The sequence below is a fragment of the Aplosporella prunicola genome (assembly GCF_010093885.1).
Source record: "Aplosporella prunicola CBS 121167 unplaced genomic scaffold K452scaffold_5, whole genome shotgun sequence".
Classification (NCBI taxonomy): Eukaryota; Fungi; Ascomycota; class Dothideomycetes; order Botryosphaeriales; family Aplosporellaceae; genus Aplosporella; species Aplosporella prunicola.
Genome location: NW_022983533.1, coordinates 965,057 through 981,929, shown reverse-complemented (window position 1 = coordinate 981,929; position 16,873 = coordinate 965,057). Strand labels below are relative to the sequence as shown.

The window sequence follows — 16,873 nt, the reverse complement described above, 5'->3', positions numbered from 1 at the left end:
GTGGTGTGTGATGAAGGGTAGACGGTGAAGGGTGGCGGCGTGTGAGGTCGTCCGTTGGTTGCAGGACCGACGCGCGACACCTGCGAAACCCTATTGCACTTTACGCCTTGACAACACCACGATGCATCCGCAAGCTCCAATCGCTCCCACTTTCCGAAGGGGAAACTACGGCATCTCACGGGCACTTTGCTACTGACGGCGGCTCGATAGGTGAGGCCTTTTCCATCGAAAGCCGACAGCGCCAATAGCCTGGACAATAGCCGACCGTCGGCAACCCCACGCCAAGTTTATCCACCTATCAGCCCCGCCAAGGGACAACGAGGGGCATGGAAGGGCATTGCGGGGGCACATCGTTCCTCCGAGCATCGCGTCCGTGATGCTCTTATATATGAGCAGCCATTGCGCTCTGGTCTTTCGCCAGAGCACCCTACCAACCTACCCTCTACCAAGCCGCAATCATGGTCACCATCACTCACTGTGAGACGCGCGATGTCCGCTTCCCTGTGAGCAAAGACGTACCCATTGTACTGTGCCCTAAACCCTCACTGACTGGACCAGACCTCTCTGGATAAGACTGGCTCCGATGCCATGAATGCAGCCGGCGATTACTCCGCTGCATACTGCATCCTGCATACCGACGGCTCTCACTCCGGCCATGGCATGGTACGCCGATCCATGCCTTCTCATTGCTGACCTCGTTTTAATCCATCCCAGACATTTACGATTGGTCGTGGCAATGAAATAGTGTGCCAGGCCATAAGTCAGCTTGCCCTGCGTGTGCAGAATAAATCTCTAGATTCTCTGGTTGCCGACTGGGGCAAAACCTGGAGATACTTGGTCTCTGACAGCCAGCTCCGTTGGATTGGTCCTGAAAAGGGTGTCATACACCTTGCGCTTGGAGCAGTAGTCAACGCGATATGGGATTTGTGGGCCAAAGTGCTCCAGAAGCCCGTCTGGCGCATTGTCGCCGAAATGTCTCCCGAGGAGTTTGTCAGATGCATCGATTTCCGCTACATCACTGACGCCATCACTCCCGAAGAAGCCATCAAAATCCTCAAAGAGTCGGAACAGGGCAAAGCGGACAGGATCAAGGATGCCGAAACCAATCGAGCTGTACCTGCCTACACAACCAGTGCGGGCTGGCTCGGTTACGGGCAGGAAAAGATGAAGGGGTTGTTAGAAGAGACGCTCAAGAACGGTTACAAACACTTCAAGCTCAAGGTTGGGTCGTCTGTGGAGGAGGATCGGACTCGCCTCTCTATCGCCCGCTCGGTCATCGGCTATGACCGTGGCAATATCCTCATGGTCGACGCCAACCAGGTTTGGTCCGTGCCAGAAGCTATCTCATATATGAAGCAGCTGGCAGAATTCAAGCCCTGGTTCATTGAAGAGCCAACTTCTCCAGACGACGTCTTCGGTCACAAAGCAATCCGCGAAGCGCTCAAGCCTCTCGGAATTGGCGTTGCGACTGGCGAGATGTGCCAGAATCGCGTCATTTTCAAACAACTGCTCCAACAAGGCGCCATCGATATTTGCCAGATTGATGCATGCCGCATGGGTGGTGTGAACGAAGTCTTGGCGGTGCTGCTGATGGCGAAGAAGTTCAACGTTCCAATTGTGCCTCATTCAGGGGGCGTTGGGTTACCTGAATACACTCAGCATCTCAGTACCATTGACTATGTCGTCGTGAGTGGTAAACTGAGCGTTCTGGAGTACGTGGACCACCTACACGAGCATTTCCTGCATCCGAGTTCTGTTAAGGAGGGTTACTACGTCACGCCAGTGGAGCCCGGATACAGTGTCGAGATGAAGGCGGACAGCATGAATAAGTATGAGTTCCCTGGCAAGGATGATGTCAGCTGGTGGAGGAGTGGTGAAGCACGGCCTATTCTTGAGGGAGAGAGGATATAAGTTGGCTGTAGTCACCTTGCCATTTATCTAGGCCTTTGAGGAAGAGGGGGGTGGACACAACAAAATAAAAAATAAGTCACGGCTGCCGAAGCTTTCCAGTCTGTTGGTGTTTATTCTGTTTGTTGGATGGCAGTGTGCATTTTCTTTGCCCGTGCATCTGGATCTACAAAGTAGCTGCCAGGGCTGCCTCAAGGCTCGTGCGCGCGAGCAATGACCTCCGCACATCGCTTTGCTTGGACGTCAACAACCACTTCTCATCATCGGGGTTTTCTAGCGTCTCGCCGCAATGCCTCCAACACACAGCAATGCCGTTAGGCAGGCAATTGGCAATTCCCCATTCATATACGGGACTGCCTGGAAAAAAGATGCGACGACAAAGCTCGTCAGTCAAGCTTTGTCCGCTGGTTTTGTAGCCATTGATACAGCTGCCCAACCTCGACACTACCGCGAAGACCTTGTCGGCACCGGAATGAGAGAGAGCCTGGTTTCAAATAACATGAAGAGAGAGCAACTATACGTATGCGCGTAGATTCTAGATCCTTTCCTGTTAATTGTATACTGGGTCTAGTGACACTTTCAAGGTCCAAACGAAATTTACGTCCCCGGCTGGGCAAGACCTAAACAATATGCCGTACTCCGCCGAAGCCCCCCTCGAAACACAGCTCCATACCTCAGTCAAGTCGTCGCTGCATAATCTCCGTCCGACCGACGATCTCAGTAGCATGGATTCCTCCTACATCGACTGCTTGCTGCTCCATTCACCACTTCAGACAACACGCGCCACTATGGAGGCATGGAAGGTTTTGGAATCATATGTCCCCCACAGCATCCGTTACCTTGGTATCTCAAACGTAACATTGCCAGTGCTCAAGGCGCTCTACAATGGGTCGACAATCAAGCCTTCGGTTGTGCAAAATCGGTTTTATCTAGCCACAGCGTACGACGTGCCGCTAAGGCGTTTCTGCCGGGAAAAGGACATTGTGTACGAAAGCTTTTGGACCCTGACGGGAAATCCTGGACTTTTACAATCGACTCCGGTCGTGATGCTAGCGCAATTTGCAGGCGTGAGCAAAGCTGTTGCGTTGTATTCTCTAGTCACGGCACTGGATGTTGTGGTGCTCAATGGGACGACGAACGCGGAGAGGATGAGGGAAGACTTGCAAGGTGCAGAGAAGGTGCAGCAGTGGGCGCGGAAGATGCAGGATAGCTGGAATACTATTCTTGGAGATTTTAAGCACCTTGTTGGGGACACCGACGTGGAATAACTATATATAGGTTTGGTAGCTCAATACGATGCGTACAGATGCTAGTTATACTAGTAGTAAGCCCTTTTATTGCTTTCTCTCTAATTTTTTAAAGATAGATAAAAATATAAGTCTGTTAAGCCTTATAATAAAGGTTCTTAGCTATTACTTTAAAAAAAAAAAAGAAAATAAAAAAATAAAAAAAAAATAAAAAAAAAATAAAAAAAAAATAAAGTAACTAAAATAGAATTTAAATTTATAATCTTATTCTTATAGACTTTATTAATAATAAAAGAGATATATACTACTATTACACTAACTAGCTATTTAATAAGTAAAATTTTAAAGCTATAATAAATAATTATATATACTATTAGAGCCTAGTATAATAAAACTCTATAGTAGTATATTTCTACTAAAAAATAATATAATATAATTATTTATTAAAATAACTTTTAAAAGACTATAACTAGTATTTATTAAAATTCTCTATAAAATTATATTTATAAATAAATTTAACTTAGTAAAATTAAATATAGTTATATTAAAACTATTTTAATTAATATTCTAGATATATAAATAAGCTTAATCTATTAGTAAGTATACTAATTAGTAAGATATTCTAGAGGTAGTAATTTAGTAGATATATATATATATATATTTTAATATTAATAAAACTTTATCTACTATATAAAAATTTATTTTAATTAATATATTTACTAATAAATTAAACTCGTTTATATATCTAGAATATTAAAAATATTATAGTTTTAAATTAATTTTTATATAAATTAACTAGCTTTACTACTAGATTATACTTATATATATATATCCTAATAACTATAAAGTAATTTTAAAATAAATATAGTAGTTACTATAGATAGTAAATATTATAATATTTTTAGTTAAAAATTAAAGTAAGTAATCTAAATTAAAGTTCTTTAAATAAAAGTAAAAATAAAATAAAATAATAAACTAAATAGATTTTATTAATACTAATTTTTATAATATAGTATTTTAATAAAACTATAAGTTTAACTAGTAAATTTAATTATAATAGTTAAAGTAAATTATTAGATATATACTAATAAAATAGTTAAAAATTATTGCTATTTACTATATATATATATATATAATTTAACTTTTAAAATATAGAATCTATAGTATACTATAATAAATATAAATAACTAAAACTAAATAAATATTAGTAGAAAAACTTTTAAATATACTTATTTTAGAAATAGTATATATATACTATTATAGCTAAGTATACTTTTAAGTATTTTTCTAAAATATAATTAGCTTTTTCTAATAATATATTTAGAGTATTTTTTAAGTATATATATAATACGGCTATTTACTAAGATATATATAAAAATATATATATCTTAGTAAATAGCTAAGTAAACTAATATTAGGTATCTAGTTTTAAGTTTTAGAATTTTAATTTTAAGTTCTAGAATACAGGTTCTAATTAAACTAAGTATTTACGTATAGTTATAAGTTTTAAAAACTAAAAATTAATTAAACTAGATAATAATAGCGAAATACTAATGTATATAATTTTTTTAAATTTAAAATATTTTTTTAAGAATATATTTACTTCTTTTAGAGTTATATTTAATATTTTAAGATTATATTCGTTTTTTAAGAGTATATTTATTTAAGAATTTATTTATTTAAGAGTATATTCTTAATAATATATTCGATTTTTTTTAAATTAATTTTTAGTTTTTTGTAGTTTTTTTTTTTTTAGGAATATATATATTTATTTTTTAAGAATATACTTAATTTTTAAGACTATTTGTTTTAAAGAATATACTAATTTATTAAGAATATCTTTTCTAAAAATAACATTTCTAGGATATATAATTTTCTAAAAAATATTTCTAAGATATACGTTTTTTCGAACTAATTTCTAAGATATATAATTTTTAAAAATATGTTTCTAAGATATATAGTTCTAGTAATAAAAATAGTATATATATATAGCGCAAAACTCTAAGATGAATATATTTATATATCTTAGAAATTATACGAAAAAAATTATATATCTTAGTAAATAGCTATTTTTTAAAGAATATATTCGGTTTTATAAGTATATTTCTTTTTTTTTAGAATAAATATATTTAATCTTTTTTAAGAGTATATTCGTTTTTTAAGAATATATTCGTTTTTCTACGAATATATTTATTTATCGGCTATTTAGTAAGAGATATATATTTTTCGAGTATTTTCTAAGATATATATATCTTAGAACTTTTCGTAATATATGTAGTATTTTATTTCAAAAAACGGCTATTTACTGAGATATATATTTTTTTCGCATAATTTCTAAGATATATATAGTATTTCTAAGATATATAAATATATTTATCTTAGAGTTTTGCGCTAGATATACATACTATTTTTATTACTAGAACTATATGTCTTAGAGATATATTTAAAAGTATATATATCCTAGTAGTATTTATTTTTAAAAAATATATATATTACTATAAATAATAAATACACTCTTAGAAAAAATTAAATATATTCTTAAAAAGAAAAATCGAATATACTCTTAAAAAAAACTAAATATATTCTCTAAAAAACCGAATATACTCTTAAAAAGAATCGAATATATTCTTAAAAAAATATTCTTAAAAAAAATATTATAATCTTAAAAAAAATTATAATCTTAGAAAAATAAATATATTCTAAAATAAAATTTTTATATTTATTATAATTATACCATTGTTATCTAATTTAACTAAGTTTAGATTCTTAAAACTTAGAATTTATAAAAATATTTAGTTTTATCATTATCTAAATTCTTAAAATTTAAAATTTATAAAAATACTTAGTTTAATTAGGATCTATATTTTAGAACTTAAAAATACGCGATTAATTTTATAGTTTAAATATAATTAAAATTCTAAAACTTAGAACTAGACGTCTAGTATTTAGTTTAATTAGATAGGCGCCTAATATTAGAATATAAATACTAGGACCTTTCTTTCTTTTTTTTTATTTAAAAAATCGACTATAGAGCTATTTTTAATTAGAACTAAGTTTTTAACTATAGAGGAGGTAAGAAAATAGGCCTTATTCTATATTAACTAGCGAGGAAGATTATAGAAATAAAATATAGTAATTCAAAAGTATTATACTATATTTACCGTAATCTAGTAGTAAATAGCTATCTATTTAAGATATATATTTTAAAAAAGAAAGGTATATTTTTACTTTTTTTTTTTAATAAAAATATACTAATTTATTTAATAGTCTCGATACTAGATTATCTCTATTACTAATAGGGAAAAGTAAATTAGGCTTATTTCTTAAGAAAAATTATAATTTCTTATAAATATTCTTAAAAAGGAATATTCCTATAAAGATTTTATAGAATATAAGCTCCCCTATCGATATACTTACGCTCTAGCTACTACTTTAGAACTAGATCCTAAAGACTTAGTTAATTTTAGCTAGAAAATTAATTCCTATAGGGTAATTTATTATCCTAAAAGATTTCTTTCTCTAGTACTATTTAATTAGCTAGTATCTAACGATACGTAGCTAAACAAAAATAGTATTAGAAGGAGAAAGCTAGGGCGACCTCCTACTAAACGCCTATAAAAAGAAATAGTAGCTAGTCGCTATAATCGCCTAGCTAAAAGGTAACGCTAGGAAACTTTTAATTAGTAAAGAATTAATCTTTAAAGATTAAATTTTAGGAGAATAAGAAGATAAAGTTCGAGTTCTTCTAAAATAGCTAAAGAAAATTTAAATTCTTTAGAAAATTTAGAAGAATTTTAAGGTTTCTCTAAAATTCGGCTATAGAGAATTTACCTAATTCTTCGTAAAATTCGACTATAGAGAACTAGCCTAACTCCTAAGTTATAACGCTTTCCTAGCTTATATTTAGGTTATAGTCGTAGGAAGAAGAAGAAGAGATTAATTTTATATAGTTCTACTTTTAGGCGTTTAGGTATTCTATTTATTTATTTTTTTAAAAATATGTTTCGGTTTTCTTTTAAAATATATTTAGTTTTTTTTAAGAGTATATTTAAAAAAATTAGAACCTATTAAGAGTATATTTCGATTTTTTCTTAGAATATATTTTAGATTTTTTTTTAGAATTTATTAAGAGTATATTTCGATTATTTTTATAAGAATATATATATATATATATTAGGATTATATTTGCTTTTTTTAAGAATATATTTAAATTTTTTAAGAACATACTCGATTTTTAAAGAATATATTTATTATTTATAGTTATATTTTTCTTTAAAAAAAATACTACTAAGATAAATAGTTTATTCGAATATATTTCTAAGATATATGTATTTCTTAAATATATTTCTAACATACACATATTTTTTATAATTTACTCTGTTTTATATATTTCGCTTATAAATAAATATATTAGAGTATATATCTTAGAGAGACTTTTTCGATATATATATCTTAGAAATACTAAGTATATCTTAGAAATTTTATAAAAAAAAGCGTATATCTTAGAAATATATTTAAGAAATATATATGTCTTAGAAATTAAATTAGAAAATATATTTATCTTTGATTTTTTTTTTTTAAAAAAAAAATATATATATTCTTTTTCTTAAGAACATATGTTAATTTTTTTTTAAGAATATATTTTTTTTTAAGAATATTTTTTTAAAGAGTATATTACGCTTTTTTTTTTTTGAGAATATATATATATTTTAAGAATATTTTTTTTACTTTTTTTTAAGATTTTATTTCGCTTTTTTTTCTAGGGATAAATATTTTTAAGAATATTTTTTAGGAGTATATTTCGCGTTTTTAAGAATTAATTTTTTTAGAATTAATTTTTAAGAATATTTTTTTTAAAGAATATATTTCGCTTTTCTTTTAGAAAAAAATATTATTAAAAAAAAATATATTCTTAAAAAACATGTTCCTAAAGAAAAGCGAAATACATAGAAAAAGTAAAATATACTCTTAAAAAATATATTCTTAAAAAAAATTTTCTATAAAAATATAATCTTAAAAAGAAGCGAAATATATATATATTTTTTTCTTAGATATACTATTTTTAAATTTTAATTCTAATTTAATATATATTTTTCTAATTGAATTTCTTAGATACATGTATTTTTCGATTTTATTTCTAAGATATATATACTATTTCTAAGATATATATATTTATATATCTTAGAGTTTTAAGCTATATATATAATATTTAATGATAAAAATTACGGCTATTTACCAAGATATACTATTTTTTTTTATCTAATTTCTAAGATATATATAATATTTCTAAGATATAAATTATTAATTTTTTCTTAAAATATAGAAATTTAATACCTACTAATTTAAATTAGAGTAATTTATTACTTAGATTTAGCTTAAATTTTTACTTTTTTTATACCTCTTAAAGCCCGCTCTAATTCGTCCAGTTTATATTAGAAAAAACTAAGGAAAATTAAATAGAATTAAATAAACTTATATTAAATTTAATTTACTACTCTACCCTTATAAAAATATAATAGTTATAATATAGGTTTAGGTTATTTAGAATATATAATAACTTATAGTTAGCTTTAATTATTAGACTTATCTAATTTTTATATAGTAGAGTTTCGAAAAATTCCTAATATATAAATATATATACCTTAGAGTTTTACGCTACATATATATAGTATTTTATTACTAAAATTATATATCTTAGAAATATATTTAAAAATTTATATATATTTTAGAAAATAATTTAAAATATTTGTATATCTGAGTTAGAAATAAATATCGAAAAAATATATTCTTAATAAATCGAATATATTCTTAAAAAAATATATTCCTAAAAAAAATTAAAAGTATATTTTAGTTTGTTTTTAGAATATATTTGGAATTTATTAATAGTATACTTCGATTTTTTTTTTATTAAATATATTTGAGATTTATTTAGAATTTATTAAAAGTATATTTCGGTTTTTTTTAATATATTCGTTTTTTTAAGAGTATATATTAACTTTTTTAAGAATATATATATGTTTTAAGAAATATATTCGATTTTTTAAGAGTATATTTTAACATTTTTTTTTAGAATATATTCGTTTTTTTAAGAGTATATTTATCTTTTTTTTAGCAATATATTTTTTTTAAAAAAAAAATTAAATTACTAAGATACATAGTTTTTTCGAAATAATTTCTAAGATATATATTTTTTCTAATATAATTTCTAAGATATACATATTTTCTCAAATATATTTTTAAGATAGATATATTTTTAATTTATTTTTCTAAGAGACGCATGCTTTTTATAATATACTATAATATATTTATTTATAAGCGAAATATATAATATATATATATATATATATATATATATCTTAGAGACTTTTTCGATATACATTTCTTAGAAATACTATATATATCTCAGAAATTATACGAAAAAGTTATATATCTTAGAAAATAGCCGTATATTTATTTATAAGCGAGATATATAAAAACATATATATTTTAGAAATAGTATATATATCTTAGAAAATATACGAAAAAAAACTTATATCTTAGTAAATAGCCGTAGAAAAGATTTAAATATATATATATATATATTAGTAAATAGCCGATTTTTTAAAAAGTACTATATCTAATATACCACTTAAAACCACCTTGAATATATTTTTATATTTATGAAGTACTAGTAATCTTCTATATTTTTATGCTATTGGACTAGCTATCTTAGCTGCTACTATCTTATACTGTAGACAGTAGCGGGGCGCATAGTAGGGTAGGAAGTACAGATAGATTCTCTACAGTATTTATTTAGATCGTTATATTTCTTTATATGATTCTTTGCTTAGTTTTATTGGTCTCGTATAGTAGTACAGCTAATAAGTATAAGAATGTATCTATTCTGGACGGTTGCCCCTGCCAAATTCTACTTCTACATGAATTCAAGGCCAACGCCAAAATGTACACCCTTCCGACCCTGTTCACCCTTCCTCAACACGAGCGGCAGGGAGAAGTTGACCTCAAACCGTGCAACTGGGTGTGCGTAAACAAGACCCACGCCGGCTGCGCAGCTCGGCAGGCCATTGCCCAATTCCTGCAGGGTTGCCTTCATGCTCTCAGCAACATCAGCAGCATCATGGCCTTCTGTCTTCTCGCGTGGCTCCTTCAAAGCCAATAACCGGCCAGCGTTCACAAAGGCCTGGAATCGCAGAGGAGTATCAGCCCCAATCCGCGGCAATGGGAGCATAAGGCTAGCGCTGCCAGCGGCATATACATCGCCACCAATGGCATCGGATCCGTCGCGAGGCCCAAGGCCGGCAAGACGGAAACCGCGGACATCAGTGGGACCGCCAAGCTGAAAGCGATCATTGAGACGTGAATTAGGGGCCTTGGCGCCTCCCAGCGCAAGCGGGTAAAGCATACCGGCGCGGAAGCTGGTGGTGAAAGCAACACCAGGTAGTGGTGCGAAGGGCAGCGCAGCTTGCGATTCAAGTTCGAGCTTTCCAAAGCTGACATCGCCGCCCAATGGACCGGCACCAGCAATCTCGGCCAGGGTCTTCAGCAGGTACCCGCGAGAAGGCAGCAGAGGCATGTCACGCCTGTCGAGCGTGTACGTATGAGACACGCTTGATTTAAACGAGTCACCAGCATCTGCCCGCACCGTAGGCGACGCGTTGGCTGCCAATCCCGTGATCTGCCGCCAGAGGCCCGAATATGCCAATTCATGCCGGTGACCACTGGACGTCAACCATTTCAGCTTCGTCGAACCACCCTTTAGTACCTCTTCATGGCTGGCCCACGACTTTAGCGTGGAACTTGCCAGGCCGCCAATCTCCCAACGCAGGCCAGGGTTGCTGAGGATTGGCGTATCGAAGGTGGCAGAGTAGGCGGAACGAGTGCGCGTGCCTGCCGAAGCATGCGCATGGAGTGATTCGGCACCCCCAAAGAGGTTGCGCAGCTCGGCGCTCGCATACGCGGAGCCTTCGGCGGAACCGGCTTCGGTGCCAGTTTTGATAGTGTAGCGGGAACGCTCGCGAGCTTGAAGGTAGACATCGATATCAGTGGGCGCGGTCGAAGGGTTGGCCTTGTCGGGCTTGTCGATGAAGACGGAAATGGGGGACTTGAAGATGTCTGCGGTGGAAGTCAATGGCGGAGCTGCAGTAATGGGTAGCGCGTGACGAGCAGACCGAATCGTTCAAGCTTGCCAACGGCGCCAGAGAGGTCAGAAAGGGCTTCCTCAAGGGTGTAGGGCCGGTCACGGTTGACGCTCAGCATCGGGTCGAAGATGCGTTGCAGGAATCCATGGCGGGTGTGCTTGGCCTGGAGTACGCGGACGGACGAGATGGTGACGGGCAGCGTGAAGTTGCTGGCGACCAGCTCGGCCTGTCTGGCCTGGGCCTTTTCATGCTGCGCGAGGATGCGCTCATTGAGCTGCTGCTGCCGCTTGTGCGCCTCTGCCGGGTCGGCTTTTTGCTTCAGCCGCTCGAACACCTTGGGTGAATTAGATATGGTGGCGGGACATTGAGGAGAAGGGAGCAGCCTACATCGTCGTCGACATGCGACGCCATTGGGAGAGGAAGGTTGCGAGGTGTGCGCGGGTGAACTGGTTGGCGGTCCCGCGGTTCGTCGAGATTGTTCCATGTTGCCTTTTCTTGGCACTGGAGCTGCCTAACTAGTCAATCCCCCCCCCATCTGTCGCCTTTCACCACCTAAAACACTCTCACTCTCTTTCTCTTCCTCCCCCACCCGCCATGGCCACTCCGCAGGCAACCAAGCGCTTGACGCGCGAATACAAGACCATCTCGCAGAACCCCCCGCCTTACATTGTTGCCCACCCCTCCGAAGTCAACATCCTCGAGTGGCACTACATCCTCACCGGCCCGCCCGGAACCCCGTACGAAGGCGGCCAGTACTGGGGCACGCTCATGTTCCCGCCCGACTACCCCTTCGCTCCGCCCGCCATCCGCATGCACACACCTTCCGGTCGCTTCCAGCCATCGACACGCCTTTGCCTCAGCATCTCCGACTTCCACCCCAAGAGCTTCAACCCGGCTTGGGAGGTTAGCACCATTTTGATTGGCTTGATGAGCTTCATGACGAGCGAGGAGATGACCACCGGGAGCGTACGCGCTTCCGACGCCGAACGCCGCATCTTTGCCGCAAGGTCACGGTGGTGGAACGCCACTGGCGGAGGCTCGCACGCTGTCAACTCCTCTCGCCCAAGAGCCAGTGGTATTGGTGCAGTCAAGCAAGGCGATGGCGGAGCAAAGTTTCGTCAGGAATGGCCTGAGCTAGACGCGGAAAGCTGGCGCTGGATGAAAGAGCAGAAGGTCGATCCGGTGACTGGACAGCAGCAGCACGCTCAGCTTGAAGACCAAACGGGCCACCTCTGCGCTCCCGAGGCTGCTGCGCTCCGCCGCCGGCCCGTAGGCAGCGGGGGATTGAACGCCGTTGTCGAAGGCGGTCAGGTCGCGCGTGATGCCGGCCAAGGTTGGGTGAGCCGCAACAAGTACCTTATTGGTGCCGTGCTGCTGTTCGGTTATGTCATTGTTACCCGTCTGATTGGCGTTGAAACGACTTAATGAAGGTGTAGAGCTGCTGCGGTACTGGCCCTAAATCTGGTTTAAATGGGATCCGGCGTAATTGGGTGGCTGGAAAGGTGTTTGGGTTAGGTGCAACGGTCAGGCAAATGCTCTTTTCTATTACTCTTATGGCGAGCATGCTGACAAGCACCCGGCGTTTGATTTAATTTCATTTGCTTAGTGCCAGAGCACTTACATAGAGTAAGCACGCGGCAATGTATTCATCGGTGTGTTGTGCCTATTTTCCTCTCCCTTGTGGCACCGCAGCACTTTTTATGATGCGTTTGTTTCCTAAAGTCCAAAGAATACAGCCACAGCATTCAACTGGAGTACTCATAGCTAGTTCTCAAAAACCGAAAGAACCTAGCATCCTCAGATTCATTGGACTAGTCCAGTGGCCACTCTAGAAGAGATGCTGCCATAACTAGTCAGGATGGATCTTGTTCTACGTTGTAGTATAGAGAAACAAACAGAGTGAGATGTAAGGACAAAGGATTGTGCCGTCGATGGGCCTGCCACTTTGAGCCCGCCGTGTTTAAATTTAGCGGTTACAATTGTCAGTGATGATCTCTTCCTTGGTAGATCTAGTCTCTTGCGAGCCTATATTGACTTCAACACTTCACAATACTGTCTGCTGGCTATACTTTCACAAATGAATTATGTGAACATAGACACATAGTGCTGTTTAATATAGAAGCCAGAGAGACTTGAGTAAATTTTCTTTTTCTATAGAGTGCATTTCAAGGTGGCCGGAACCGTCGCTCCTGGACACCGCTACATATACCTACCCGCCCTCATTTTCTTTCACTCCTATAAGTAAAAGACACGTCGACATGCAACCAGCAAAAAGATATTCAGCAGGAAAAAAAAAGATTTGGACAGGTAGGGGATCGAACCCTAGACCTCCCGCATTCGTTATAGTGCAAAGCGGGCGCTCTACCACTGAGCCTGATTGATTGTTAGTGTTATGTTGAAGGATTCTTTGATGTGGAATAACTTACTACATGCCCTGGGCTACTTGAGATAGCATTGATTGACAATCAAATTTTAAAATACTTATACCTACATACCCCCACCGTCAAAACCGTCTGTCGACACACTCGACCCCACATCAAAATTAAATTTGCCTACACTCTAACACCAACGTCGAGCAAGGATCTTTTATTCTAACACACTATTTGATAGCTCCGTGATCCTATATCGCTCCAGTCTTGGCTTATTCAGGGTCTTGGCCAGCTATATTAAACCTTAGCCTCGCCCATCTACGCCATTCCTGTGTTGCTGATCTCTGCATGCATTGTATTGTCTGATTTACTGGTGCTAGGCTCCCTATCCATTCGACTCACATCGCCTGTGTTTGCACTCAATATCTCATCGCATTCGATGGAGCTTTTCGTCTTCGTCAACGGTCGTGTTCGCATCGGAGACTGTCGTTCTGGAATGCCGGTCGGGAAGGGGTCAGAATGGGCCCCTCGGGCCCGGCATGAGAGTCCTTCGTGGCTCTTCATCGGTCGCTAGGTCGTCAATAAGCCTCCAAAGATAAGAGAAGTCAGAAATAGTGTCCGCATTTCCTATTTCCCTTCCAATACCTACGTTAAGGTCAGTTATCAAGCCACATGCTTAAAGGTGATCTTTTACTAAACAACTATGTTGCTTCTTGTCGCCGTTCCAACTCTGGACTCAGATCCATCTTCTGTCTTTCTCTCTTCCCTCCGGATTGAAGGTGCTTTCAAAACCTCGTCTCCATCATCTTTCCACTTCTAGATGGACCGCGAGTCGAGAATACATGCCTCGTACGTGGGAAGTTCGCTTCCACGCATCGCAACAGTGCTCGCCTCAATCCCGTGCAATGTATGAATTGCAGTCAACAGGCTCCTGCGGCAACCGCTCAACTGCGTTTCTCTGGTTGAAACTTTCGATTTGTTTTAAATAACCCATTCGAACCGGTGGGCTAATCCAGTTTTGCCTCCGTTGGCTTCATCGATTCGGATATTTTCAACATTGCCTGATGTCCTTTAACGTAAGTAAGAATGGTGTCCCGGACTATGCCTGTTATCCATGTCTTCTGGCCTGGAAGTTTATCCAGATGGTACTGGACGACAGGAGTATTCTGCAGGAGTCGGAGCGCTTCGTCGACGTCGTCTTTGACATGCTTGATCAACTACGCAAAAACGCGAACCTCGACAGAGCTCTCCTTGAGCCTAAGTGCAAACTCTGCTAATCGAATGGCCACGTTGATGGAAGTATCCGCCGCAGAACATATAAGGCCCAATTCCATCATTGTGGACTGTAAAATCTTTTGACAGATCTCTAAGAAAGTGTGGTTGTCTTTGTGCTCAAAAATAACTCTTTACAAAATAGGATGATACAGAAACAGTCTGGCTGTGTCTATGCAAAAGTAACGGCAATGGAGTAAGTTTGCATACATCATCACGAGGCCACGGCAATGTAGGTCACCTAGAGCTTTTGCCCTGTTTGCGCCATTCGTAGCTGATACTTACTCCTGGTGTTTGCCTTCTCGGATGCCTCATGCCCAGAACAGTGCTATTGCGGGCAGCACATGCGGCCTACTGCCTGCAGCAGCATGTAGCAACACGCATGTAACCATAATCTACGTGGCTGGACTATAACAGTCACAGAATAACCCTTGTGGTGCTGAACATCACCGCAACTACCCGAGCCAATCACCGTATACATTTACACCAGTTCTCAACGCCACCAACGTCTACAATGGGATCCAATGATTCAACCGGCTCAAAAAGTAATACAAGGCTGAAAGACCCCAACTTCAAATGGATGTGTTTCCCTTTTTTTTTTTTTTTTTAGATTTCTATCCGCCTTTGCATATGAGGTGCGGCAGGAAACTGGCCCTGTAATATTGGTGGCTGTTTTGCTTTGATCCTATGAATAATGATAGGAGAATAGTGCCCGGGTTGCAACAATGAAAACTGGTGCGATCTCCGCCAAGGCTTATGGACTCAACCGACAACACAGGGGCCGGAGCTCGTCTGTTTGCCGTCAAGTTCTGTCACACTGAACGTTCTTCCATTTCTTCGAGGACTCTTGGACGGTTCAGGTTTTGGCCACTCTTGTTGGTAACTTGTACCAAAGCAGGATGAACCACTAACAATTGTGGCCCAGGTTATGCATGCTTTTCCATTCGAACTTCCAAAAGCTGAGTTGCGAGAATAGCAAAAAGGCAAAGCTAGCAGCACGCTTAAGAATCTCCTCAAGGTTGCGGCGACGCTGAGCATTGTCAACACCTCGTTCCGCCAAAGGTTCCAGTACAGAGTCCAGTGTTGAGAGTGCCTTATCAATGTTTGGAGCACGTGGGTCGTCTTTCGTGATTGATCCTCGGCCTTACGTAGGCTGCAACATTGTGGAAGCCATAGTGCGCCATTTGCTAATGAAAGCCATCTGTACTAGGTGTGTGTTAGTGTTTACTTGGTCGAGCTTATAGGTACAATGCTGAACGATCAGAAGGTGTTCCAAAAGAGCATGGAGATATACCTTGGTTCGTTCCTGATCCCATTATCACTCGAAGGCAGTTTGCAACCTCCGACGACACGAACGTGGTGTTGGGCCCACTTTCTAGAGCCATCTTCGAGAAGATGACCGAGGCGATCAGGCACCGCAGTGCTGCGGCCCGAAATTGGGAGTTGGCAATTGCAGCTGCGAGCGTGGACACTGTTTGTCGATTATCCACGATACTTGAAAGCCCTCTCGACTCGAAATTACAGTCACTGGTTTTAGTACTGTCGTAAAAGCTCTGGACGTGATTCTTGATCAGAGTGCGTAGTCTAGACATTTCTCCAGATAGTCTCGTCGGGAACAGGATGAGGTAGGTTATTCTCAACGACAATTTTTGGGCTGTCCCGGACTTTCCTTACCACAAGATAAACTCCGAGATACAAGTCATCATTGGTCCCGCGGACATCTGGTTTAAGCTTTGTAAGTAATGAATTCACGTTCGCATGTTAATGTCTTTCACCCATAAACGGAGTTCACCGTTCAGCGAAGTCGATCAATCAGAGCCTAATTAAAAGCGCGTCTCGTGGGTCTCCTTGGCTGGACAATTGGGGCTTTGACTGACCAGCTTCGCTGAACGGTGAGGTTCGTTTATAAATGAAGGAATGAACTGTTATGGACCATACT

At 37.7% G+C, this 16,873-nt stretch overlaps 6 protein-coding genes and 1 non-coding gene across 7 annotated transcripts; 3 read left to right on the top strand and 4 right to left on the bottom strand.

Annotated features, from left to right (window-relative positions):
- Positions 1-354: 354 nt before the first annotated feature.
- Positions 355-2,013, top strand: K452DRAFT_349471 (uncharacterized protein). The gene is made up of 3 exons (XM_033545598.1): positions 355-503; positions 559-663; positions 715-2,013. Exons 1-3 carry the CDS (start codon positions 459-461, stop codon positions 1,909-1,911), a joined length of 1,347 nt encoding a protein of 448 aa, XP_033400909.1. The 5' UTR covers positions 355-458; the 3' UTR covers positions 1,912-2,013.
- A 159-nt stretch (positions 2,014-2,172) lies between these two features.
- K452DRAFT_284590 (uncharacterized protein) lies at positions 2,173-3,291 on the top strand. The gene is made up of 2 exons (XM_033539966.1): positions 2,173-2,428; positions 2,493-3,291. Exons 1-2 carry the CDS (start codon positions 2,198-2,200, stop codon positions 3,174-3,176), a joined length of 915 nt encoding a protein of 304 aa, XP_033400908.1. The 5' UTR covers positions 2,173-2,197; the 3' UTR covers positions 3,177-3,291.
- Positions 3,292-9,953: 6,662 nt separating this feature from the next.
- On the bottom strand, positions 9,954-11,741 carry K452DRAFT_284589 (uncharacterized protein). The gene is made up of 3 exons (XM_033539965.1): positions 11,681-11,741; positions 11,324-11,627; positions 9,954-11,267 (listed from the first exon to the last, which is right to left on the bottom strand). Exons 1-3 carry the CDS (start codon positions 11,702-11,704, stop codon positions 10,069-10,071), a joined length of 1,527 nt encoding a protein of 508 aa, XP_033400907.1. The 5' UTR covers positions 11,705-11,741; the 3' UTR covers positions 9,954-10,068.
- Positions 11,742-11,887: 146 nt separating this feature from the next.
- On the top strand, positions 11,888-12,718 carry K452DRAFT_295728 (uncharacterized protein; the record flags this gene model as incomplete). Its single annotated transcript, XM_033541851.1, has 1 exon — positions 11,888-12,718. One exon carries the CDS (start codon positions 11,888-11,890, stop codon positions 12,716-12,718), a length of 831 nt encoding a protein of 276 aa, XP_033400906.1.
- Positions 12,719-13,593: 875 nt separating this feature from the next.
- On the bottom strand, positions 13,594-13,672 carry K452DRAFT_t36. Its single transcript has one exon. It is a non-coding gene; the product is annotated as a tRNA-Ala (tRNA).
- A 1,743-nt stretch (positions 13,673-15,415) lies between these two features.
- On the bottom strand, positions 15,416-16,087 carry K452DRAFT_136125 (uncharacterized protein). The gene has a single exon (XM_033535334.1). It carries the CDS (start codon positions 15,970-15,972, stop codon positions 15,697-15,699), a length of 276 nt encoding a protein of 91 aa, XP_033400905.1. The 5' UTR covers positions 15,973-16,087; the 3' UTR covers positions 15,416-15,696.
- On the bottom strand, positions 15,768-16,748 carry K452DRAFT_343795 (uncharacterized protein). Its single transcript, XM_033545413.1, has 2 exons — positions 16,229-16,748; positions 15,768-16,140 (listed from the first exon to the last, which is right to left on the bottom strand). The coding sequence occupies exons 1-2, from the start codon at positions 16,524-16,526 to the stop codon at positions 16,079-16,081; spliced, it is 360 nt and encodes a 119-aa protein (XP_033400904.1). The 5' UTR covers positions 16,527-16,748; the 3' UTR covers positions 15,768-16,078.
- Between the last annotated feature and the right edge of the window lie 125 nt (positions 16,749-16,873).